The sequence below is a fragment of the Chelonia mydas genome, chromosome 5 (assembly GCF_015237465.2).
Source record: "Chelonia mydas isolate rCheMyd1 chromosome 5, rCheMyd1.pri.v2, whole genome shotgun sequence".
NCBI lineage: Eukaryota > Metazoa > Chordata > Testudines > Cheloniidae > Chelonia > Chelonia mydas.
Window position 1 is genome coordinate 31,072,981 of NC_051245.2, and position 25,168 is coordinate 31,098,148.

Below are 25,168 nucleotides of genomic sequence, written 5' to 3' on the forward strand. Positions count from 1 at the left end.
ACATACCGATGGGTTTTTGAGAAACTTCTAGGTAACTTTTTGAATTGTAAATGCTGCCATCTGCAGGTAGACACTACGTGGTAGCTCTCAAACCAAGTATAAAGAAACAGTGCAGAGAGAGTAACAATAGTTATCGTATGTACACTTACTTTGAGAGCAGGCAATGTAGCGTGTCAGTTCCTACCATGCAGCTACATTGTCTCATAACATAGGCTGTATGAGTGTGCAGATGTGACTATTGCTCTATGGGTGTGTTGCCTAGAACTGTGACTGGGCAATTGTGAAGTGATCAGATGAAATAGGATGCATTCCTTGTGCTCAACGTGTAATAGAGTCTTCTCAAAAACAATATACAATAATAGAACATAAGAGCCATAGCCTAGTAGTTTGTTTGATTGATTGTTGCATGCTTGCTGCTTGCCCTGTGCCTTCTTGATTGAAGTTTACAGTGTGGTCTGTTTGGGGGGCTGTGTGCTGAGTTTAGTGGCCTGCTAGGCAAGGCTGAGAGTTTCCTAATGAGGCTCTAGCCTGCCATCCTTTGAACCCTAATTCCTTTAGGATCCCTTAACAAGGGGGCAGGGCTATTCAGGGAAAATGGGGGTTTAAAAAGCCAGCTCCTAAGTAACCAGAGGAGCTAGCGAACAGGAGAAGCAAACAAGGAAGTTTTGCAAGGGAGTTTAAAGAGGGAGCGTGAAAGCCAGATACACCTACCATTCTCTAAATCAGTGGTTCTTAACTGTGGTCCACCGCTTGTGCAGGGTAAGCCCCGGCAGGCCGGGCCGGTTTGTTTACCTGCCACGTCCGCAGGTTCGGCCGATCGTGGCTCCCACTGGCCGCGGTTTGCTGCTCCAGGCCAATGGGGGCTGCGGGAAGCGGCACGGGCCGAGGGATGTGCTGGCCGCCTTTCCCGCAGCCCCCATTGGCCTGGAGCTGCGAACTGTAAACAAACCGGCCTGGCCTGCCAGGGGCTTTCCCTGCACAAGTGGTGGACCACAGTTGAGAACCACTGCTCTTGGGGGAAATATTTGAGGGATTGCTGATTGGAGAGGGGGCAACAGAACATCTCCTGTGAGTAAGATAAGCAAGATTTAGCCTTAGAGTGCAAGATGTGTTAAGCACTATGTAGTAGCCACAGTCAGCCCATAAATACATGTCAACTATTACAGCTAGCTCCAGACCAAAGGATCTGAAGAATTAAATGCCTGCAACGAGAACTAGGTGTATGTTGTGTTTTAAGGGAAATTGGTTTAAGGATTGATTTGGCTTTGATTCTGTACTGCTTCCCTTCATTACTGGAACTTGACCTTAGTATTATTTTCATAGGATTTTTGTTCTTGATGGGTTTTTCAGGGTCAAAATTTCAAAACTGGTGATCTAAATTGTCCTGACTAAATCTACATTTGCATGTTAAAAAGGTATACATAAGTAACCATTTTGTGCATATAGAAATTGGGTTATTCTTTCTCATGGAATATCCAGTTGCCTATCTTCTTGGTTTTCTGATTCACAGAACAAATACATCATGATCTTTTGCCTATAGCAACTATTCTACATTCTGCGGTGGTACTACAATGTCAGATTATAGTGGACCAGAAACTGTGAGGTGGTGTAGCAAAGTGAGACTCACTGCCACAGTGCCTCCTGCTGGTTATCCTGGGAATTAGGTCTTCCAGCCCAGAGCACCCTCTGCAGGCCAGTGACTCACCTGCCTTAGGGCCCCCATGTCCCTCCCGGACCCCGGTGCCCCTTACCCTGGGGTTGTGCCCCTGCAGTACCCCCACACTATGGGTCTCCCCTCCCAGTGGGAACCCCCACCCTCTAAACCCACCTTGCTTCAGTGGCTACTGCCAGTCATTATCTAGCCCCCACTCACTGGGGCAGACTGCAATCTGTAAACCACTCATCATTGGCAATGGGGTAGGACCTGCTGCCTTTCCCTATTCCCAGGCTACACCTTTGCAACCCCAATACCTGTTTTGGCCTTTGACCAGGCCCGCAGCCTGGGGGCTTGCCAGGCTGGAGTTCCCCAGCTCCTCCTCCCTTTCCCCAGCACTGCTCTGTCCCAAGTACCCTTCTCTCCCAGACAGCTAGGTCCTCCTCTCAAGAGCTAGAGAGAGAGTGACTCTGCTCTTGGCTCACAGCCCTTTTATAGAGCCAGCTGTAGCCTAACTGGGCGTGGCCCCAGCTGTGGCTGCCTTCCCAGTCAGCCTATTCTTATTGGCTCTCAGCCCCAGCCCTCTCCAAGGGCTGGCTTTTAACCCTTTCAGGGCCGGAGCAGGGTGACTACCCCGCTACAGGTGGTTGGACACTAGAGACTCCAATTACTCTGGAGATTCTGTGAGATGGGAAGCCCAGTTACTCGTAACTGCATTGTCCTTTCTTGATAATGGATCACATCCTGAGAAGTGCTGAGCATCTGAGACACGATCCTATGAGGTGCTGTACTCTCAGTGAAGTCAAAAGGATTGCAGGTGCTCAGTCCTTTTCAGGATTTGGCCTAGTAATTGTAAAGTTAGGTGATGCTATAACAGCAGTTGTAATGAACAGGCATCCTCACTTGGGGGGGAAATAAACGTAAACGGTATTATTCTTTGGGTTCTTACTCACAGCTGCCATCACCACCATCTTTTAAACATGCCTAGGTATTTTCTAAAGTGCAGGCTGTTCTAAAATATAGTGAAAACACGCTATAAAATATTACTGTTTTTGTTCAGTAATTTTGCATTATCTTGTCTCCCAGTCTCTTTTCCCTGGTGCACTGTCACAACTATAAAGTGTGGTATTTATGCTTTAACCATGAAATTTCCATTGGCCTTAACAAATTTCAGACTAAAGCTCCACGGTTCAAATTCAGAATCCCCCGTTAGTGTAAATACTTTTATTTATTTATATTCAGAACACACTAATTATGTCTAATGTGAAAATTTAGAGGGCTGTCACTGATGGTGAAGTGAATACTAGACACACAATGTAACTGTTCACCTTAAACCTCTCCTTCTAGTACTGTCTTAAATTGTCTTGACTGGATGCACTCTTTATAAGGACACTTGCAATTGTATAAAGCAAAGTCTTCATGTTTGGTTGTTGTGCTTTGACTGTCTTGGAGAAACAGCATGTAATTATACAGCAATATGTGAAAGCTACTATTTAAACGAAGAAAAACTTCTTTTATATTCTTCTCTAGGAGCACATGACTCCCACTAATGTTAGTTTGGGAATTACAAGCCAGTATCAAGAGAAGAGTATAAGAACATAAGAACGGCTATACTGGGTTAGACCAAAGGTTCATCTAGCCCAGTATCCTGTCTTCTGACAGTGGCTAATGCCAGATGCCCCAGAGAGAATGAACAGAACAGGTAATCATCAAGTGATCCATTCCTTGTTGCCCATTCCCGGCAAACAGAGGCTAGGGACACCATCCCTGCCTATCCTGGCTAATAGCCATTGGTGGACCTATCATCCATGAATTTATCTAGTTGTTTTTTTAACCATGTTATAGTCTTGGCCTTCACAACATCCTCTGGCAAGGAGTTCCACAGGTTGACTGTGCATTGTGTGAAAAAATACTTCCTTTTGTTTGTTTTAAACCTGCTGCCTATTAATTTCATTTAGTGACCTCTAGTTCTTGTGTTATGAGAAGCAGTAAATAACAGTTCCTTATTTACTTTCTCCAACCTGTCATGATTTTATAGACCTCTATCATATCCCCCCTTAGTCGTCTCTTTTCCAAGCTGAAAAGTCCCAGTTTTATTTCTCTCCTTATATGGCAGCCGTTCCATACCCCTAATAATTTTTGTTGCCCTTTTCTGAACCGTCTCCAATTCCAATATATCCTTTTTGAGATATGGTGACCACATCTGCATGCAGTATTCAAGATGTGGGCATATCATGGATTTATAGAGGCAATATGATATTTTCTGTCTTATTATCTATCCCTTTCTTAATGATTCCCAACATTTTGTTCGCTTTTTTGACTGCTGCTACACATTGAATCGATGTTTTCAGAGATGTATCCACAGTGACTCCAAGAACTCTTTCTTGAGTGGTAACAGCTAATTTAGATCATTTTATATGTATAGCTGAGATTATGTTTTCCAATATGCATTACTTGGATTTATTGTATTGTATTTGTAGTATTACATTAACACTGTATAGTATTAACATATATCATAGACACAATAAACACAATGGACCAGAGTCTCCACTTCTTGGAATGCACTCCTAGCCTTACTGAAGTCAAAGTCAATGGCAAAATCATACTGACTTTCGTGGGGGGCCAGGATTTCACCCCTTAACTTCAAGGTGAATTTCGGATGCACCAGCAACGCAGGACTAGGCCCTGTGTAGAACAGTTTATCATCATGAATAAACTGTCCTTATGTCTAACAAATGGCTTTTTCAGATATTTTCTTTATCAGAATATTATCCATGCCACTATTTTGTTGCAAAAAATATATTCAGTCTGCATTATACAGCATCTAATACAAAGCTGCTTAATTAATCATACTTTTTAGTTACTATGCTTTCTACAAAAAAGCCATAATCTTAGAATGTTATATTTTCAGATGATCAATATACAAGAAGCAAGTCAAGTATTTTCTTTTTTTTTCAAGTTGCATATATGTTTACTTGCTCTAACAATAAATGCAAATCTGACCATGATAAAATTTCATGTAAAAACCTATAATTAAGTTTTGCTTTTGGTTTGATGTGCAGCGCACAGAAAGTTTGAGGCTGAGTATAATTAAGCACAGTATCTGGACTAGGGAAATCTTTATCAATGATCTTTATCCAAGTATTTCCAACTTCTGTTCTGCTCATTGCTTTTATTTAGGCTTTTAAATGTGTGCTGGTTAGGCTACAAATCATTAAACTCATATTCTTTAGTTTCATTTAAAAACAGGTCAGACTGGATATCGATTTCCAACAACTCACAATACAATCAGCAGCTACAATTTCCAGACCCAGGAAGATTGTAAATGAGGTTTTATTCCCTTCCAATTCTCTGCCTGGTGTGTTTTAATGTGGTTTCTTTTCTCCTTCTCCCTCTCGAGGGCAAAATGACAAAAGGCCATTTTGGGCTGTGCAATTTAAGATTTTAAGAGATGCTTTTGTTTTCTCTTGCAACAGGAAACTTGCACATAATTAGGTGTGTTTGCTTATATTATTATTTTATTTAAAATATACAATCAGGACAAAGAGGGAATGGTTTTTGATGATTGTTTTCAAATGAAGGAGAAAAATCACATGCACAATGTTTCCTTGGTATAAACAAGGGATTCTTAAATTTTCTGTGGAATAAAAACCAGGAGCTTGCAATAGAAAAGTAGTTGATTATATAGCTTGTACGTTTTTTATTTACTGAGTATATACTATAATTAACTAGCATGCTTTAAAATTAAACTGCCACGACTCTCAGCTGTTCTATGACAATATCATAAGCCATAATGGCAATGCTATATAATAGTGCTATCTGCAGCCATACCACTTTGTGCTGTGCTCCTTATTCCCAGGGGAATTCTGCACCAAAAAAAAAAATAAAAATTCTGTGCACAATATTTTCAAATTCTGAAAAATTCTGCATATTTTATTTGTCAAAATAATACAATATAATCACTCAAGTTTCAATTATTTTGGTAATTTATTTCAAAATACTAACCAGCAAGTATGTTTGTAACAATACAGACAACAAAAAAGATTCAGGAAATGTTTTTTGACAAATAGATACTTTACTTGACATATTAATACAGAACTCTGAGTAATAATTCATTTACATTACAATACAAAAACATATTGCAAAAGCTTGGGGGAGTCAGGAGTAACCAAGGAGCTGAGGGAGAGGGAAATAATTGCTGGGAAGGAGCCTGGGAGTGAATCTGGAGGGTTGTTGGGTGTGGATGGGAGAAGTATGGAGCAGGGTTGTTGTTTGGTTTTTTTTTTTGGAGGGGGGGATTGTTAGGGGGCTGGGATGTCTCCCCCATGCAGATCCTGGCTAACCCCTAGCCTTTCCCATTCAGTCAGGCACATCTGCCCCAGTCCCCATGTGTCCCTGCACCCCACCTGACCTCATGTGTCCCTGCAACCCCCACTCCCATTCAACCCCTGGCTCAATACTGTCACCCCACTAGCTCCTGTGCCCCCACCCCAGTCTGTTTCCCCCCACTAACCCTTCTGAACACCAGTCTATGTGATCTCCCTCCAACAGCCCCATGTGCTCTGCTCTGTTTGTCCCCCCCATATCCTGTGCCTTCTCAGCTAGCCCTGTGGGCAGGGTGCTGTGAGGAAGGCAGCCACTGCCCCCTCCATCTCCATGGCTGGCTGCTCTGGCCCTCAGCTGGCTGCTCTTTCTTATGGTGGCACAGCAGCCCCTCGTGGGCAAAAGGTGTAACTGCAATATCTCCCTGGAATCTATTTTCTGTGGGGGGAAAAATCTGCAGGGGACATGAATTCTGCACGTACGCAGCGGCGCAGAATTTCCCCAGGAGTAGATCCTGCCAAATCTCATGAGTTAAGCGGAATTAAACCTGTTCTGTACTTGGATGGGACTCTACCAAAGAATAGACAAGGATGCTACAACACAGAGGTACATATAACAGTGCTTCTGGAAATGCTGTCTTTTGGATAAGAACTAAGAGTGGAGCCCTCTCAATTTGTGGTCATTGAAGATTTTATGGCAATTTGTGTAAGAGTAGGGACATTAACCCAAATGTTCTGGTTACATTCAAGTTTGTTTAATTACATTCCACGTAGACAACATTCTCCCTGGATTCTAAATTGGTAACAGGTTATTTTGATTCTATTATGATATTTTATTTCAGATTATTTATTTTCATTCACTTCCTGCCCTAAAATAGCACTTTGGGATTCTTTGGAATGAAAGGCAATATGTAAATTTGCAATACAAATCTGTCTTAAGTGTCCACTAAAAGGATGGACAAAAATGGTCACTTCAGGTGCGCTGTCTTCTAATAAACATAGAGCAGAACTGAACTCATTACATGTGATGATATTTTGTCAAAACATGAGGTTGCCTAGTAAGGGAATTCTCTTGATATATAAATCAATGCTAGGACCTTTTAATGTCAAGCTTATTTATTCATTTGTTTAGTAATTTATAAAGTACAAAATGTCACATTATTGTACAAAAAATGGCTCTTTGTTAGGACAGGAAATCTTAAGGCAATGTGCATCATCTTAAATTTCCAGAGTTCACCATCTATTTCTTCCTAATTGCAAATGATGCTAATCAAATTTGGGTTTAAGAATCTTTAGGAAATGATAAAACCCTTAATATTGTGTGGAAAATATGATAAAGGTCCCTCTTTGATTATTCCTTTGGTGTAAAAAATGGCTTTGTGTGTTGTATTTGCTCTGTCTACCAGTAAAAGATATTTTCTCTAAGACGTTGTGAATCTGGACTTACATTGTAAAATTTACTGTCAGCTTATAGATATCCTTATCTTGCATCATCTGCTCACTCTGTGAAATCACTAAAGTGTCGGGTGATCTATGAATGTGGGATCAGGCCCAATGTAGGATGCAAAAATTATACAGGTTAATCTTCTTAACCAATTGGACTGAGGCCAGAAAGTCTCAGTAGCATAAAGATTGACTTTTACCAGTAAGGAGACACAAACACAACAACAGACATTTGAGAGTACATATGTATAATGTCAGGATACAATATAGTCTTTATAGAATAACTATTTGGCAAAGAGGCAGTTTCATGTTTATAGTTTAAAAGCAGAATAGGAGATCTTCATTATTTTTGTTACAAGTCTAATGAGCTCTAATTAGAAGCATTGTAGATATTTGAAATGCATAGCCATGTACATCTTCCAGTGGTTTTGTGATGGTCAAATGATATTTCCTTTTTGTTGGTTTAAAGTCTCCTGAATTAAACAGAACATACATATTATTGTTTACTGACACAGATGCATTCTATCAATTGTTTTATGCCTACAGTTTACATTCTCTAATTTCTTTATTTGATCTCAAACTTCATTTTGACTCAGTGTTGGATTTGGGGTAAAAAATATTTAGAAGTGCCTAAGTCCTATTTCCAAGACCCTTAGGAGTCTATGTTTCATTGAAAGTCAGTGGGGGACTTAGGATCCTAAATCAGTTAGGCACTTTTGAAAACTGTACCTTTAATCTCATTCTGATCTGGTCACTCTCTTCATGTGGGACTCACTTCCCAGTCCTCAAATGCAAAGAGGATGGAAGCCTTCCACAAGTCCTCGATTATGGGGGAAGAGCCAGTGAATGTAAAGCCAGGGGAGCCACCTTGAATGCCAATGTCCCATGTCAAAGAAGACACGTCAAGTTCCAGGAAGGGTGAGTAGGGGGAGTAGCTAAGTGCACACTATTGTCCTCAGCTGTCAGACAATCCATTGGGAAAGATTGCCAGTTGGCACAAGTTAAAGTAGTCTGTGCCAGGACTGTGACTGGAGCAAAGAATCAGGGAGGTTGAACCCGTCTCTGAATTTCCTCTCTTTCTCACCACCACCACTTGCACTCCTTCAGCATTCTCATCTACCCCTTCTGTCACTCACTTCTTTCACAATGACCAATTTGTTACTTCTCTCTCTTCTCTGTTGCTCATGGTCCTCTACCTCCCTCTCTGTCTTTGCTCCCTTTTGCTGATGCCATGTCACCTACTTTGAACTCTGCCCTTCCCACTATCCTTGACTCCTTCACTCCCTACCCTCACTGTGCTATCTATTCCTATTGTTTTGGGGCCTAATCCTGCAAACTCTTAGTTATATGAGTAGTCCTTATACAAGTGAGCTGTCACACTGACTTTAATGGGACTGTTGGTATATTTAAGGACTACTCACATGATTAGGGTTTTTCATGTTTGGGCCCCATTTTTTTAAAAGTGCTGTGCAAATTTATAGTGTTATGGAGATGTAGTAAAGTAATTATGATGGTAATGATGAAGATAATAATAATGAATTACAATATAGCTCTGAAAACAGCACTGAACTTGATTTCTGAGTTAAATACAAAGGGCCCTTCAGTCATGAATGAGGTGTACATATTATTTGTTCCAGTTCTGTGCCACTCCCACATAATGTATACTGAAAATGTACTAGATAAGGACAGTAGAAAGATTTTTTTTTTGTCCTTTGAAATATTCTGCTCATAAAGAGCCTAGTAAGTCTCTAATATATCTTCTCTTTTACTTACCTTCCTTTGGGAACTGACTTAAACTTTTCGGTGCCTGGTAGTGCTATTTTCTACACCATTGCTATCTTCTGATTTACTGAAGAAAGAAACAAGTTTAAATCCAAAACCCCAAATAAGCTTTTAACATGCATAGACTGTATAATAAAAATCATAGTGTTCATCCCAATCCAATGATCTAATTACCTAGCATGCACTAAAAGCATTTTACATTTTTCCACTGTGATATTACTTGAAGGCATGAGAAAAAGGAAAAGAACAAATATGTATTTTACATTAAAATATTATTATAGCAAAATAACCTATTCAGAGACCTTTACCAATCAGGTAGTGACTAGCCTAACCATACAGTGCTTTCTGCATTCATTTCCTGAAGCCATAAAACCCTTGGAAAGGATTATTACAGTGAAAAATTGACAATGTTTTTTTAATAGGTTGTGCCAGTGTTCCTACTACAATAAATCAGTAGTATAAATTCATTTTGTGCTGAAAATCAGGATATAGGGTGTTGTTCCCAAGTGGAGGTATAATAAAAACACACTTAAAATTACACTTCTATAAACAAAACATAAGAAAGATACTGATTTTATTATTATTAAATTATTTTGCAAGTGTTCAGTATGGTTCATCAGTTCACCAAAAACTGAGGAAACAGTGTATAGTATGGTTCATCAGTTTTTGGTATTTTGGGTTAAAAAGGGCCAAAATGTTAAACTTTTAAATATTAATAATATAGGGCCCAATCCTTCAGTTGTTACTCTGGAAAATCAAGAAGGTTTTTGTCTAGCTACAGGACTGAATCTACTCAGTGGCTATTTTCTAAAGGTTTTTAAAATCCCTTGTTCTCTTTTAAGTTGGGAGTGAAATCTGTTCTTATGAAGAATGTCAAAGAGGCAGTCCTGGAATCCAGTCCTATCTGTTAAAAACATGGTTACACTACAGGCAATGAAAATATGATTTCCAATGTGCCCAACCCATTCTGGAGGGACCACCTAAGGGCGAGAGTGTAGTTTAGGCTCCATAGCATTCAATCCTTAGCCTCTCTCTAATGACAGTGCTAAAAAGGGGCACATGAGCACCAATTGTTAATGTGGTTTTTGTGTGATGGACACTTGTCCAGCAGGAAAAGGACTAAAACTATCATTTCATTTCATGTAATCTCCCCTTACAGTGCCTACATCTATTATACAGTAACTGCTGTTGGTCAATTCAGACCTGGGCTAGATTTAACTAGTGTAGACATGAAAAGTTCTACTTCTCCCATTACTTACACCTGAACCATCCAGTCCCCCTTGCAATACACTTTTTTGATGAGACTATTATTTATGACACCAACCATAAGGATTCAGGACAGCAACACACATCACAAAAAGTTAGACTCTGATGGAATGGCTCCAAAGGAAAAATTCCAGGCCATCTGCTACATAACTCTTTGCTTTAAACAGCTACTAATATATAGCTATTTAATTTAATACCAGAGAGCTTTAGCAATCACACAAACAGTACACACTATAAAAACACCTTAACTGTGTATTTATCCAGTAGGATAGAACTCCAACCTTGTAGATAAATAATGTATTAAATAAAGATCAAATGGCTTCAAAGGAGACTTTGCAGGCTTTCCAGTGAAAATAATGTGCATTTTATATACTACGAGTAAGAACTTATTTTGTTCTCTTTTAAAAACAATAAATCCCGGTTTCAGTTGGATTGTTTGTGATGAAAGTACAGCAATGTGAAGCTAACACAGCTACTCAATCCTCAACATAAGACATACCCTCGGTATCCCAAAACACTTTCCAGAGTAATCAACATAATTACAGAGTTAAATAAATAACAGCAGCACTAAAGAGGAACTAAGAGGTATAATCAAGGAAGAAAATACTATATTTTTAGCTGCCTTTGGAAATGTGTGGGAGGGGGATGAGCAGGAGACTGCTCCAGATGGTAGGAGAGGTAGAGGAAAAGGCGCTTGCATCAGCAGTGTGGACATCATGTAGAAGGACAAAGAGGAGACCAAGCTCTTGATGAATGGAAGGAGCGAAGAGTGGAGTAGAGAAAAACAAAGTTCATGGGAGCCTAGAGCAACTCCATGAAAGGAAGAGTACTTTTGAATAGGATCTTTAAATGAATGGGAACCCAGTGGAGGAGTTTGGAGGAAGTTATTGTGCTTTTTAAGGTAATTATAGTTTATTTCAATAAACTAGTACATTAATCCTGGTATAAGCATGGGTATCAAAGAAGGCTAAAGCTTGTCTTTACTGTACATCCAGAGTTCCATAAGCCTCTGGGAGAAGGAATTCACCCATAAGCTACAGAGCAGCAGCAGAGCTGCCTCCCACCTACTTCTTCAGCCACAGTGTTGCAGTACTTCTTGTGGCTGGTGTACTCTGCTACACCGCATGGATGGGAAATTGGCTAGTGCATCGAACTAGCTTCATTACTACAGCTCCTGCCCATGACCTTCCCCAAAAATCCACTACCATGGTGGCATGGTGATCCTAACTCCCAATAAAAGCTCCCCAAATCATCACCACCCCATCCCCCCACCACAAAACCTACCCACACCAGTTCTACTGTATGAAGGATCTTTCATGTACTATATATAGAAGAGCCTTGTGTGTCCCATAATGCAGACTAAACTAGAAACACAGTACAAGTGAATGGACGGAAACATTCTGGACGAGTTTTCTATCCGAGAATTAGCTCCCTCACCCTGAATAATCTTTGATGGGAACAGTATCAGGTCATTCTACCAGGTCGATTCTGTGATAAACAATAAATGAAAACACCCCCTACCACCAAAAAAAACCCCCAACAAAATATATAAGAGGGAAGACAGCAGCATTTTACACATGCTGGACTTACAGAGAACTGGGAGCTAGGGATGTATTAGGCAATGAAATTAAAACAATACTTTGGCATTCATACTTATACCTTACAATATCTTATGTTAAGAGCAATATATATTTCTTGGCTCTAAGTTACCTAGTTTCAAAGTTATTTAATATTCCATTAAATGTTAGTAGAGCCTAAGTATTGTAAAAATATTAGTCACTACTTACAGTTGCTCAATTTGTTCAAATTCTTTTTCATCTTCTGTGGGACAAAGAAAACTGTATGGTTATTATATTATGTGTTTACTGTTAAGAAGTTATTTGACACTGAAAACTGTTTCACTTCATTTTTATAATAAATTAATTGTCTAACATATAAAAGAATCAGTAAAACAGTAAACAAGGAAATTCTATACTAATCGGCATACAGGATACACAGCTGAAGTACAATTTTACTATTCTCCCTTTTGTTCAAAATTCCTTCCTGTATCCTGCCTAAGATTAAGCTGTTGAATTTCCTACAGACTTCTCATTTTAGGAAAGTTTGGGGAATCTCCAACAGTTTATAAAACTGAGCATTGAGCTTTTTCTCTGTACAGAAGTGACTTTTAAGTTACATCCCATCAGCTGTCGTGAACACATGGCAGTTTGAGTCACATATACGTGCTTTTAACTTTTCAGACCCTTGGGATAAATTCAGCCCTCAGGTTATGCAAATGCCTGAAAAGCCACCACTAAACTATGGAATTCAACTTAAGCATCCTCTTCCAAAATCCACTGAGATCACACTCTGCAGGTCCGTCCCAGCTCATATCACAGAATGGATATCTGAAAGGGATATTTGGGCACAGGGGCTGCGATCAATGCATTTTGTTTTAATACATTGCTACCTTCCCTCTCTCCACTATAATATTCTTGACATGAGTAATCTCCATCAGTGCCTGTGAGGGTTTGTGCACTCACTGTTCTGGGAGCATTTAAAATCAATCGTTGAAATCCTTATCTGCTAATTTTACTTGTGTGAGTAAGGTTGGATTAGACCCTATATAGGCACCTGTGTCCATACTAAAAGCATTTAGGACATGAATTTGACCCTAAATATTAGGAAATTAAAACTGAAATAATGATTAATACTCAAAAGAAGATATTTCCATTTAGAGAAAAATATATAGACAACTATCATGCAGAATTAGGAGCCACATTTTGTCCTTGACTATAATTTAAATTGAAACGGTGTGTAGAGTACGCCTCTGTATCTAACAGATTATAGTATTACAAAGTGCAATAAGTGTTATTTAAAAAAACAAACAAAGAGATCATACCTGCATGCTTCTGTTTCTTTTTGGAGTACATCTCATACAGGAAAATAATGGCTACTAAAATAATAACTTCAGCAGCTATTGCAAGAAATGGTTTGAGTGGTGTCATATAGGTGAGAACTTTAAGGGATACTTTTCCTTTGCTCTCTCCTAGTTTAAATACAGCTTGGCACCAGTATGATCTATCATCTTTCTCTGAGATCTTCAGAATCTTGAGTTTTGTTATGTTGGCATATTTTTCATCGATTATATACTTATCTGGCATCAAAGAATCATTAACAGCAACCTAATATCAAAAGATATTTGAAAATTATATGATTGCACTGTCAAAAATGTTTAATAAAATCCTTTATACTTTGAAAGTGGAAAATCCCTGTATTTACAACAGGTAATGTTAGTTATAACATTAAATGGTGTTGCATATGATCAATTCAAGAAAAGGCACTAAATAATAGTAAGTGAACATTTAGTTACTGCACAAAGACCATATGTTCCTCTAGATATCTGCGCAAACCATTAAGTGATACCAGTGGGCATTTCACTTGGCACTGTGTGGCGTGTATAGGCCTGAATTTATATCCCAGCTCACAGATAATAATTAAACATAAAATTCTTCCCTTTCTTCCAAGATAAGTTTGACACCCCTGCTTTATAGACTAATTACAAGCTATGTCCACACAGCCGCAGTACATAACTGTTCAGTTCAATACATAACAGCACAGGTGAAGAAAGAACACCTTATTTAGTTCAAATAAGAGGAATTTTAGCTAGGCAACTCCAAGGAAAACAAAAGTGCTACAAGAATCAGGGCTTGTCTACACTTAAAATGCTACAGCGGCAGAGCTGTGCTGGTACTACTCTCCAGTATAGACACTACTCACACCGACGGGAGGGATTCTCCCATCGGCGTAGGTGATCCACGCTCCTGAAAGGCAGTATCTAGGTCGATGGAAGAATTCTTCCGTCGACCTAGCACTGTCTACACTGGGGGCTAAGTCATTATAGCTACGTCTCCCAGGGGTGTAGACATAGCTATCTATACCAGTGTAAATTCCTAGTGTAGACCAGGCTCAATTGTACCTTCAAAGTCATCAGTGAATTAATTGCTCAGTGTTCTGCTAGAGGTGCTCGCTTCTGGATAAGATGTAACACCTTGTTCTTGATCACTTAAAAATACCATGGCCCTTTTGGCAGACTCAGTGCTCATTCCTGATTAAATTCTACTTGGATCATCAGTCTGCCTGGCTAAAATGCCTCTTTTGTGCATCCTCATAACACCTCACTGAGCAGTTAGTTCATGCATGACTCGGAAGGCAGAATTCAGCCTAGTGAATTACCAACATTGATTCTACCAGCATTTGTTTTTTCCCTGGAGATTATTAACCTGGCCCAACCCTGCTTGGTTGATGTGACCTGACAGTAATGCTGCCTGAGGTGCTACAGCTGCAGATAAACTACACATATTCAGGGATAGAACCTGGGAAGCGTTGAGTACTTGCCGCATCCCTTGAGCCTGATCTTCTGGCACTTGCCGGACTCTATAGGAGATTTGCTTTTGACTTCACTGATGTACGATCAGGCCTATTAACTAAAATAAGAGTTGGAAGCGCTCAGCACCTTCAGGACTTGGTCTCAGAACATACATTATTTTCCGAATGTGATCAACATTTTTGTTTTGATCAACTTCATTTGTTGCTGTCCTTTGCATTTTGCCCACTCACTGGCACAGTTTCTTTGATGTTGAAACTTTGGGCCAGATCTTCAGCTGATGTAAATTGGCTTATCTCCACTGAAGTCAGTGGAGCTACACTGGTGTAAACATGTGAATTCAAGTATTTGTAAATAATGGGAATTGGGAGAGTGTGATGGCCACTTACATAACATCTCCAGGTTAAAAACTGATCATTCATCAAAGCGAAAAGTTGGCAAAAATGAAAAATGTAATTAGTCCTAGTTATTACTTAGGATGAGACCTGGTATAAATGACTAAGGAACATTATAACTGTAAGGGTTAATGTGGCTGTCTTGGTCCAGAAATTAGAGCAAGGAGTCATATGGATTTGGGTTCTAATCAAGGCTGTACTTCTAAATTACTGTATACAGTTGGGCAGAACACTTACCTTCTTTTGTCTCAGTCATCCCGAATGGATAAAAATCAAGATAACTTGATACTGCATTTTAGTTAAACTTTGTTAGGAAACTAAAGCCTCCTGTCTTTCCTATATAGAGTTTTCCAAGCTACTGAAAAATTAAATATCTGCCCTAATTGTACTGTAGTGGTCCTTATTCAGGACCCTGGGCTCCACCATAATTCTCCTAGAAGACAGATGCTGCAGGGGAAGGATGGATGGTGTGGAAATGTGGAAGCAGTGATCTTCCCATAGGGCTTCAGCTCCACAGTTGTGGATAGTTCAGGCAGATCGTCACAGATGTCTTCCAGGACATCATTCCTCACACCAGTGGTGATACAGCAGTATAAGATAATGATTATGCTCTCGGCATTACCTTGTGCTTCCTTCCCCTCTGTGTTGCAAAAAATCTGAGAGATTATTTTAGACAGCAACAAGGTAGGAGACCATCTCTAGATGGGTTCGAAGAGAAGCCATGCTGCGTGAACAAAAAGGTAACTCAGGGTATATTGTGGAGACACTGGAAATACTGTGAAGCTATTGGACTCCATACAAAACGCCTGCCCTCCGGACTCCTGAGGATTAAGAGAGATGGCTAACTAGGTCCCACAACAGGATGGTTAGGAGGAAAGTGTAAGTTGAATGAATAATACATATTTTTCCCTATGGAGGACAGTATGTCTCTCAGTTCCTATTCAGGAAAAGCTCCCACAGGAGTCAACAGAAGTTTTGACTGAATGTGGATAAAGTGAACACCTCAGGATTGGGCCCACCCATCTGATTTGTTTTGAGTACATATGATTGTGTAATCATATGGTGCAGGTTCTCAGTAAAGATATCTATGATGTCCGATACTGATAGATTATAGTTTTATCATTTGGGTGAATTCATATCAACTCTATCTAAAGAATAAGGTAGGATTTGTGAAAGCTGCTGTAGGTCTACAAAGCATGAATTAATTATACCCTGCAAAATGACAATGTGCTTGCAATCAATTGTTTCATTGTTTTGTGTGACCAATGAAGGGAAATCTTACCTGGTCACTTCCATTACTCATGTACCAGATCCAGTTGATGGGAACATATTTGATACTTTTACATACCAGGGTAACAGAATCTCCTACATAACTGACTACGTGATGTTCTTTTCCTTCAATCTGAGGTACTAAGAATAAATAGAGAAAATTTACTAAGTTAGCTCTAAGGGTTTTAACTGAAATATATATCACATCAAAGCTTTTAATTTTTAAGAACGTATTAGTAGCAAGTCCATTCTCTTTTCATATCCCCAGTTAATTTGCAAACCATTGTATAGCATATGGCTTCTAATGTGTGAACTATGTAAGGGTTACTTCTGGCTGGTGTTCCATATACAGAATTTTTATTGATATCTATGGGAATTCTGCTTGCAGAGCAGTTGCAGGATTGGCATCAGTGCAGTAGCTATCATAAATTAACTTTAAAAACTAAAGTATTAACTGACTTGTGGTATTTCTACCCTCCCACCCCCATACCCAGCTGTGAGAAATCCATGATTCAGATTCTGCTACAATCTATATGAATATGTAAGCTAAGCATAAAAATTCATACAATTTCCAAAACTGCAAGACTTCTTTTCAGACTATAGTAACATAAAATAATAGTATTTGGTCAGTTTTGTGTGCTGAGAAATATTGCTTCAGAACAGTTTTCACTTCGTCTTGATTGAAAAAAATGAAGGGGTGATGGAAATGTTATACTTTCAAACACTGACTACTAGATGTAGATGCCAAGTGAAGTGCCAGCCCAATCCTGCAAGACACAGTACTGGGCCACAAGAAACAATGAATAAGATGTTAATTTGGAATTACTTGTGCTATAATTTTATCATCATTCTAGATGACCTAAAGCCTTCCCAGAAGCCCATATCCTCTGTTGAACATATTGCTGCACCCCCGATATAATTAGAACTGAGCAAATAAACCATGACAGATCATTTATCTGATGAATGTCACCTCTTTTTTTCCTGTTCTTGGAATGTCTACTAGCCGATCATGATTTTCTCAAATGTATTTTATTTCTTACATTTCACTGGCTCTGCCTTGCTATTTGGAATATGAGATGACACGCTTAGTGATGCTACGTCACCACACAAGACATAACAGGCCAGATCCATGCCTTCAATGGAGCTATGATAATTTATAACAGCTGAAGATTTGCCTCAAGTAATTTTTTTCTCTTCCTTAATAGGATGAGTTTAAATTCTATACGTTTTCTGTTTGAATTTAAATAAATAAATGTAATATTCACTTTCTGTGAGTATTCAAGCTTGAAGTCTTCAAATTCACTTTCCAGGAGCATTCATGCTAGTAAAATGTGATTGCTTGCATACTCTGTGATTGCAGAAAAGTGTGCAAATGTGACTGAAGAGAATTCATAAAAAATTCAAATGAATATTCAAGAACATTTCTCACTACTTGCTCAACTCTAGATGAGTCTTACTAGTGGAAGCTTAGTTGTTACACACGTTAGCAATGAACATCAATCCAGCTGTCACCGTGTACCATCATTCCATATTTTACTCATTATATCTTTAAAAAGGGCCTTTAAAGTCAGAGTAACTTTAATCATTAGCCTGTTTTAGTAAAAAGGGACAGTATCAGTAAAAACTGTTGCCAATCCTGTGCAATTTGGGGGAAGAGGGCAAAAACAAAACAATAAAGATCAGAGCAAAGGAACTGGCACAAATAATAAAGGCGGCAAATTTGAGTAAAAAAATCTGAAAATGCTTGTATTCTTCCAGAGGATTTTTACTGAATTAAAAAATATTTTAGCATGCAATGGCAGAATATGGTTCTAGGTATTACAAGTACAGCTGCCACTGGCAGTTTATGTGACTAACACTATACATCAGGGAAGCCATACACATAATTCATGCAGGGAAGAGAGTTTGGAGTCTTCGCCCAGGCTTTTGCATGGTCTTCTTGAAGGACACACAGAATTACAGCTCAGGGAATGCAGTGGCCGTTACCAAATTGATCCACATTTGCAGCACCTTGGAGGCAGAAGGGGTGCTGAGTAGGCAATGACTTTGCCCACCTCTACTTGCACTAGGGTTAGAATGCTGCATTGCTTAAAGTCCTAGATTGCTCCCTTCCCTGTGGGGAGCCACAATATAGCCCTAAATAAGGATGAACAGTTACAACTGAAAAATAAACCTCTCCTTTTAAGGAACAGCAGGAATTGAACTCAGGCTTGGAGGGGAACTAGGTAACAAACATCCCCACACTACACCAGTGGCAGATATAAGCTAGCTCCTCCTTGTGACCCACAATCCGCAGAGGTGTACCAAGAAGTGTTCAAATTACAGTGTGGATCCTGAGCTGGCTGTCATGACTGCCCTGCTGCTGAACACCTAGTAGTGACCGTGCTCTGACTTGGATTCTGACTCCCGATTGACCCCTGGAATCCCAACACAGACCCCAATACCTGGTACTGATCCTTGGCCTGATTCCTAAGTCTGGCTCTGACCCTTGGCTGACTCTTCACTCTGACTCCAGCTTGACCTTCAGCTTCACTCTTGACCCCGATACTGGCTCTGACCTCTAGCTTCAGTTTCTGGACCCCAAGCTCCTGAAACTAGTCCTGCCTACGTTTGCCCAGGATCCTGATGCTCCTATATCTTCTTGCTTATTGTAGATATGTATATGTGTTGTGTGGACATTTAATATTAATGAATACATTAGAGCACTCTCTGAGTGTTAGCTCCTATGGTCTCTATAATCTCTTTCTCTTAGCTTCTCTTACATTCCTGTTGTTTCTTGTAGGCACCCTAGGTGAAATCCTGGCTCCAGTAAAGTCAATGGAAGTTTTGTCATTGACTTCAGTGGGACCAGGATTTCACCCTAGGTCTTTTTCACAGAATTCTAGCATTCAAGCTTAAGTGCTGTTAGCGCTAAATTCATCCCTTGTTCGTAATCATGGAGTTAATTTTAGTCGTGTGGACTTTAAACCACAGTGTTTAGCAATCAGATGTACTAGCACATCTCATTGCTTGTGATCTGGAAATTATTCTCACCACATTAGCAACTGGAAGATTCAGATCTCACTCTTTCCCCATTTCCCGCACATTGGCATCAATCTGAGAGCATGTCAAATCAGCAGCTTTTATGGCATCAAAAGTGGCAGCTCTTGACCATTCTGAAGCAATTCTCCCATCTTATGGTGATAAATCAACCAGTGCCTATTCCTCGTGTTTTGACAGAGGTGACTTCTCTGATTAACTTTTCGCAGTAGCTATTTTATTCTTTCAAAAGAATAAGAGTTCCTTTGGCCTATTTAAAATACACACTAGAATAGGCACTCAGCTAAAACTTATTCAGATGCTCATAATGAAAAAATATATTGCCATTTCAGACGATGAAAGAGAGTCTGAATAAAACACTATGCTTCCTTCTTTCTTTTTTTATCAACCCAGAAGTAATTGCACTGTAGCAGTCTTGCTCTCCAGTGGTTGGAGGTTTGAAAGCAGATGTCGTGCTTCTATGAAAGACTGCAGTGTAAGGGATAAAGTTTCTTCTTTTTTATTTTTTCAAAGTTATGTGGCCAGGTCCTCAGCTGATGTAAATCAGCAGAGTTCCACTGATTTCCTTGGAGCTGTGCTGGTTTCTGGCCCCACTGATTACAAGTTCTGTATGGTTTATTTTTTTTATTTTAAAGAATGTCTCCAAGCAGAGTTCTACCCAGTGCTGCATACTGGCTCCACTGGTTTTCTTAACAAACCAGTGAGTGCTAACCTCTTTCTTGTTTGTTTGCTTGCTTGCTTATTGGTTTTGGGTGGTGAGGGTAGGGGAGCTCCTCAAGAGCACTTTACATTTCCTTATTTGACCACCTCTTTTCATTTTAATGGCTCCCAAAGTTAGCAAGGGGCAGAATGTCTTTTGGATTAAATGTCACTAAATTTTACAGTCCATTTTACCTGTTTCTCAGTCAACTGAATTTCACCTGCCAGTATTTAGGGTACATCCTAAAATTTTTAACATATTCTAAAATGCATATATTTAATGGACACACTAATATAGTCTATTCAAATAGATTGCAAATATATGTGTTTTTATATATATATATTCTTTGTAAATTCGCAAATGCTCATTTGAATCTGAAATTGTCAATATTCATCCAAATCTGAATTTATCCCAGATCGGTCTCAACTGTACCAGTCACTAGTGATTTTCCTATTAAACTCAATTATGTTTTGAGGTTTACATTTTCAAAAGTGACTAGTGATTTGGTTGCCTCAATGTCTTTTTCAATGTCTAAATTGAGACATCATTAAGAGGTCTGATTTTTCTAAGAGTAACGAGCCTCCACTCTGAAAATCAGACCACTTTAAGATGCCTCAAGCTGGGCACTTCAGAATTTAGGCTTACACCCTCTTTTAGCCTTTTCCATGTAAAGAAAGGAACTAAAAGGAAGGAACTAACTTAATCCATTGTTAAATAAAAGGTTAGCCTTTGTTCAAAACTCTTCATTTCATATCTTAGGAAGGGCTAGAATGGATAATTACTCAAGATTCTCACTATGGCCTGGTCTACACTGGGGTGGAGGGGATCAATCTAAATTACGTAACTTCAGCTACGTGAATAACGTAGCTGAAGCCAATGTACTTAGACCTACTCACCACGGTGTCTTCACTGTGGTGAGTCGACTGCTGCCGCTCCCCCATCGACTCCGCCTGCGCCTCTCGCCTTGGTGAAGTACCGGAGTCAACAGGAGAGCGCTCGGAGGTCGATTTATCGTGTCTAAACTAGACGCGATAAATCGACCCCCGTTGGATCGATCGCTGCCCGCCGATCCAGCAGGTAGTATAGACATACCCTTACTTAAGAGGCTTAGCAACTACTGCTATAGTTTTAACCATAAAGAAATAATAACGGTTTTCAGCTTTAATGGCCAATTATTAATATGATTAGCCAACTATGATTATAGGAGTTCAATGTGTTATATTGGAGATCAGAATAGATGATCACAATGGTCCCTTCTTGCCTTATAATCTATTAATGTTTATATGATTTTCAAGTGAAACAACCAAAGTTAATACAACTTGCCTTGTAAATGAAATGTGGCTTTAACTTCTCGGTCCCTTTTAAAAACACAAGTGTAATTTCCCATTTGGTTTCTATCTCTGATCTTCAACCTAAAAAAAAGCAAAATAATTAATGCCTATATCTTTGCTGTCTCACATTTAAGATACTAGACACTTATAGAAAAAAAGGAAACTAGAAAATATTAGTACTGGAACATGAAATACAAGTTGCTAAAAGGGTTGGGTTCAGGTTTTATGCAGTCTGACAGAAAGAGAATAAATAAACTCTATGAAATATAAAAATTAGAAAATGTACGCATGGGTGAATATGCACATATATTGTACTCTTTCTGTATTTCACAAATTCACACACAGACACACTCTCAAGATAGGATGTCTTTCTAAATGATATGCTCTATTCAACCACAAGTTACTGGGTTACATGCAAGTTTACTGAGTGAAATCTATGGCCTGTGTTATGCAGGAAGTCAGACAATATGAGTTCCTTCTGGCCTTAAAGTCTATGCATCATCATGAAGCCTATGGATCTTGCAGCTGTAGATCACCATACAGAATAATTTTTAAAGGGATGTCATACAGTAGAGCAAGTGCTGGACTCCCATTTGGCTCTGTCACAGCCAGTATGGAAGTCACGCGTGTAGATTGTGCATGCACATGTGCAGTAATGGGTAGCTGTGTATGTGCACAACCCTGATATTCCCTATCCCAATTTCTACCACAATGGAGAATTTGTAGTGTTATAAAAATGGTGGCTCTAGAGTGTTCTTCTCTGGAAACATTTTAAATACCTGATAAAACTCCCTTTTAGAAGATTTAAATACAGTTCAATATTTTCCCCCAAAATATATCCACCAGGTAATATATGGAGGAGGAGTTAGTGCAGCGGATGGAGTGGGGGGAAGAGAAAGGCAAAGAGCTCTTCCATCTCTTCTTCCCATGGTAGTGAATACAGGTGGTTTAGAAGAGAGGCTAACAGGTAGGATAGAGCAGTGGTTTTCAAACTTTTTTTCTGGGGACCCAGTTGAAGAAAATTGTTGATTCCCATGACCCAACGGAGCTGGGGATAAGGGGTTTGGGCTGTGGGAGGGGCTCAGGGCTGGGACAGAGGGTTGGGGTGTGGGGGAGAGGGCTCCGGGATGGGGTCAGGAATGAGAGGCTCTGGGTTTGGGGGGGGCTCAGGGCTGGGGCAAGGGGTTGAGGTGCGGGAGGGGGTCAGGGATCTGGGGTGGGGCCAGGGATGTGGGGTTTGAGGTGCAGGAAGAGGCTCCGGGTATTAGAGGGGCTCAGGGCTGAGGAAGGGGATTCGGGTGTGGGGTTGGGGCGTGGCCTTATCTCCGGCAGCTCCTGGTCAGCAGCGCAGCCGGGGTGCAGAGGCAGGCTTCCCGCCTGGCATTGTGGACTGTGCTGCACCCCAGAAGCAGCCAGCAACAGGTCCGGCTCTTAGGCGGAAGCGTGCAAGCAGTTCCGTGCGGCTCTCACCAGCAGGAACCGCCCCCTCCCATCTCCCATTGGCCGGGCCGGTGCTCGGGGCAGGGGCAGCGTGCAGAGCCCCGGGGCCTCCCTGCCTAGAAGCTGGACCTGCTACTGGCTGCTTCCGAGGCACAGTGCAGGGTTGGAACAGGTAGGCACTAGCCTGCCTTAGCTGGGCAGCACTGCCAACAGGACTTTTAACATCCCAGTCTGAGGTGCTGACCAGAGCCGCTAGGGTCCCTGGGTGCTGAGCAAGGCAACCCAGTGCCTTACATGCCATGACCCAGTACTGGGTCACAACCCAAACTTTAAAAAACACTGGTATAGAGGCTGCTCTAGTTACTTGAGCGAAGGGAAAACCAACTTCTCCTCCCTAGCCAGGCACCATCTCCTCCTACTACTCCCATTTCAGATTCGCTGCCTGGAGCAGTCCTCTGTTTACCAGACAGAGAGGAGAGGGGACTGAACTACCTCAAGCCAGGAAGAAATGACAGAGCTAACCCCAACCCCTTACATAATCCTTGGCTCCCATGTATGGGTCATGGAATTGTTCCTCAATGTGACCTTTTTAATGTCTATATCTTTTGTAACATACCTGGTTTTATAGATATCACACTGTTAGGATATAGATATTCAGGCCTGTCTGCAAAGGCCTGTACTTTAAGAATTTAGGTGTATTCTTATCACTTGGCTAGTTCTAGAGGTATAAAAGAGAGAATCAAAATCACTGTCTGCCGGTGTAAGGGCCTTTTCTTACTATGACAGGCTGAGGCCCTGTGCTTAGGCTAAGGCCTTTGGCTAAGCAACAGAGGCAGCCATAAGCTAGGAAGCGACCGGTCACATCCTCCCATTCCAAACTAGTCACATTGAAAGAAGGTGCTATTGGGCTCTTAGGAATACAATCCTGTCCTGATAATGCCTATCACCTCCAAAGAAAGGGAAGTGCCTAGAAAATGTAAAAGGAAACAGCATCCTGTCTGGCAAGAACTCACTTATCAATACTGGGATGTGAAATCCTCACTTCTGTATTGTTTTGTCATTATAGTTCCCACTTTGCTATTGTTTGTCTGTATAATCTCTGTCTGGTTCTGTGATTGTTCCTGTCTGCTGTATAATTAATTTTGCTGGGTGTAAACTAATTAAGGTGGTGGGATATAATTGGTTACATAATCATGTTACAATATGTTAGGATTGATTAGTTAAATTTCAGGAAAATGATTGGTTAAGGTATAGCTAAGCAGAACTCAAATTTTACTATATAATCTGTAGTCAATGAGGAAGTGAGGGGGCGTGGGTGCGTGGGTGGGGGTGGGCATGCGGGTGAGGGAGATGGCAACAGGGAATGGGGGTAAGGAAACTGGAATCATGTTTTGCTAAAGGGGGAGATGGGAACAGGGAATGGGAGTGGGGAAACTGGAATCCTGTTTTGCTAAGGGCAGGAATGGGAACAGGGACACAGGTGTAAGGCTCTGTGGTGTCAGAGCTGGGAAGGAGGATACTAAGGAAGGAAACTGGAATCATGCTTGCTGGAAGTTCACCCCAATAAACATTGAATTGTTTGCACCTTTGGACTTCGGGTATTGTTGCTCTCTGTTCATGCGAAAAGGACCAGGGAAGTAAGTGGGTGAAGGAATAAGACCCCTAACACACACCTTTACATGGAAAACACTTTTCATCAGATATAGTACAGCACATACAGTCCAAGCTGATAATGGTTACCCAACAACATACGTATTTGATTTAATTCCTTCAGTTGTGCCAGGCAAACTGTAAAGAAGACTCACGTATATTGAGTACTCCAGACATTTTTGGTTTCATTAACGGTGACATTGCTACTTTTGACTGTTTCATTATCCTTCTTCCACGTCACTTCAAAAGTTTCTGAATCAGTGGATGGGAGAGTCAAGTCACACGAGAGTGCAATGTTAGCTGGACTGTATAATATGACATTTTTTTCCTCTGGAGCACTGAAAAACCCTATCAAAGAATAAAACAGATGAAATTATCTGAAGGAAACATACTACTTCCTTTTTGGGGGGTTGGGATATCTTTCAATTATTGGGCCAAATTCTGGTTTCATTTACACTGGTGAAAATACAGAATAACTGCACTGACAGCAATGGAATTAATCTGGATTTTA

General features: G+C 40.3%; 1 protein-coding gene across 1 annotated transcript in view; it reads right to left on the reverse strand.

The window, feature by feature from the left end:
• Positions 1 to 5,709: 5,709 nt before the first annotated feature.
• EMB (embigin) overlaps positions 5,710 to 25,168 on the reverse strand; it is a 35,659-nt gene continuing 16,200 nt past the window's right edge. The window contains exons 4-10 of the mRNA XM_007052837.4: positions 24,813 to 25,005; positions 21,560 to 21,648; positions 16,511 to 16,638; positions 13,349 to 13,631; positions 12,255 to 12,288; positions 9,193 to 9,268; positions 5,710 to 7,892 (exon numbers count right to left, since the gene is read on the reverse strand). Coding sequence (XP_007052899.3) covers positions 9,211 to 9,268; positions 12,255 to 12,288; positions 13,349 to 13,631; positions 16,511 to 16,638; positions 21,560 to 21,648; positions 24,813 to 25,005 — 785 coding nt within the window. The 3' untranslated portion in view covers positions 5,710 to 7,892; positions 9,193 to 9,210. The remainder of the gene's footprint in view (positions 7,893 to 9,192; positions 9,269 to 12,254; positions 12,289 to 13,348; positions 13,632 to 16,510; positions 16,639 to 21,559; positions 21,649 to 24,812; positions 25,006 to 25,168) is intronic.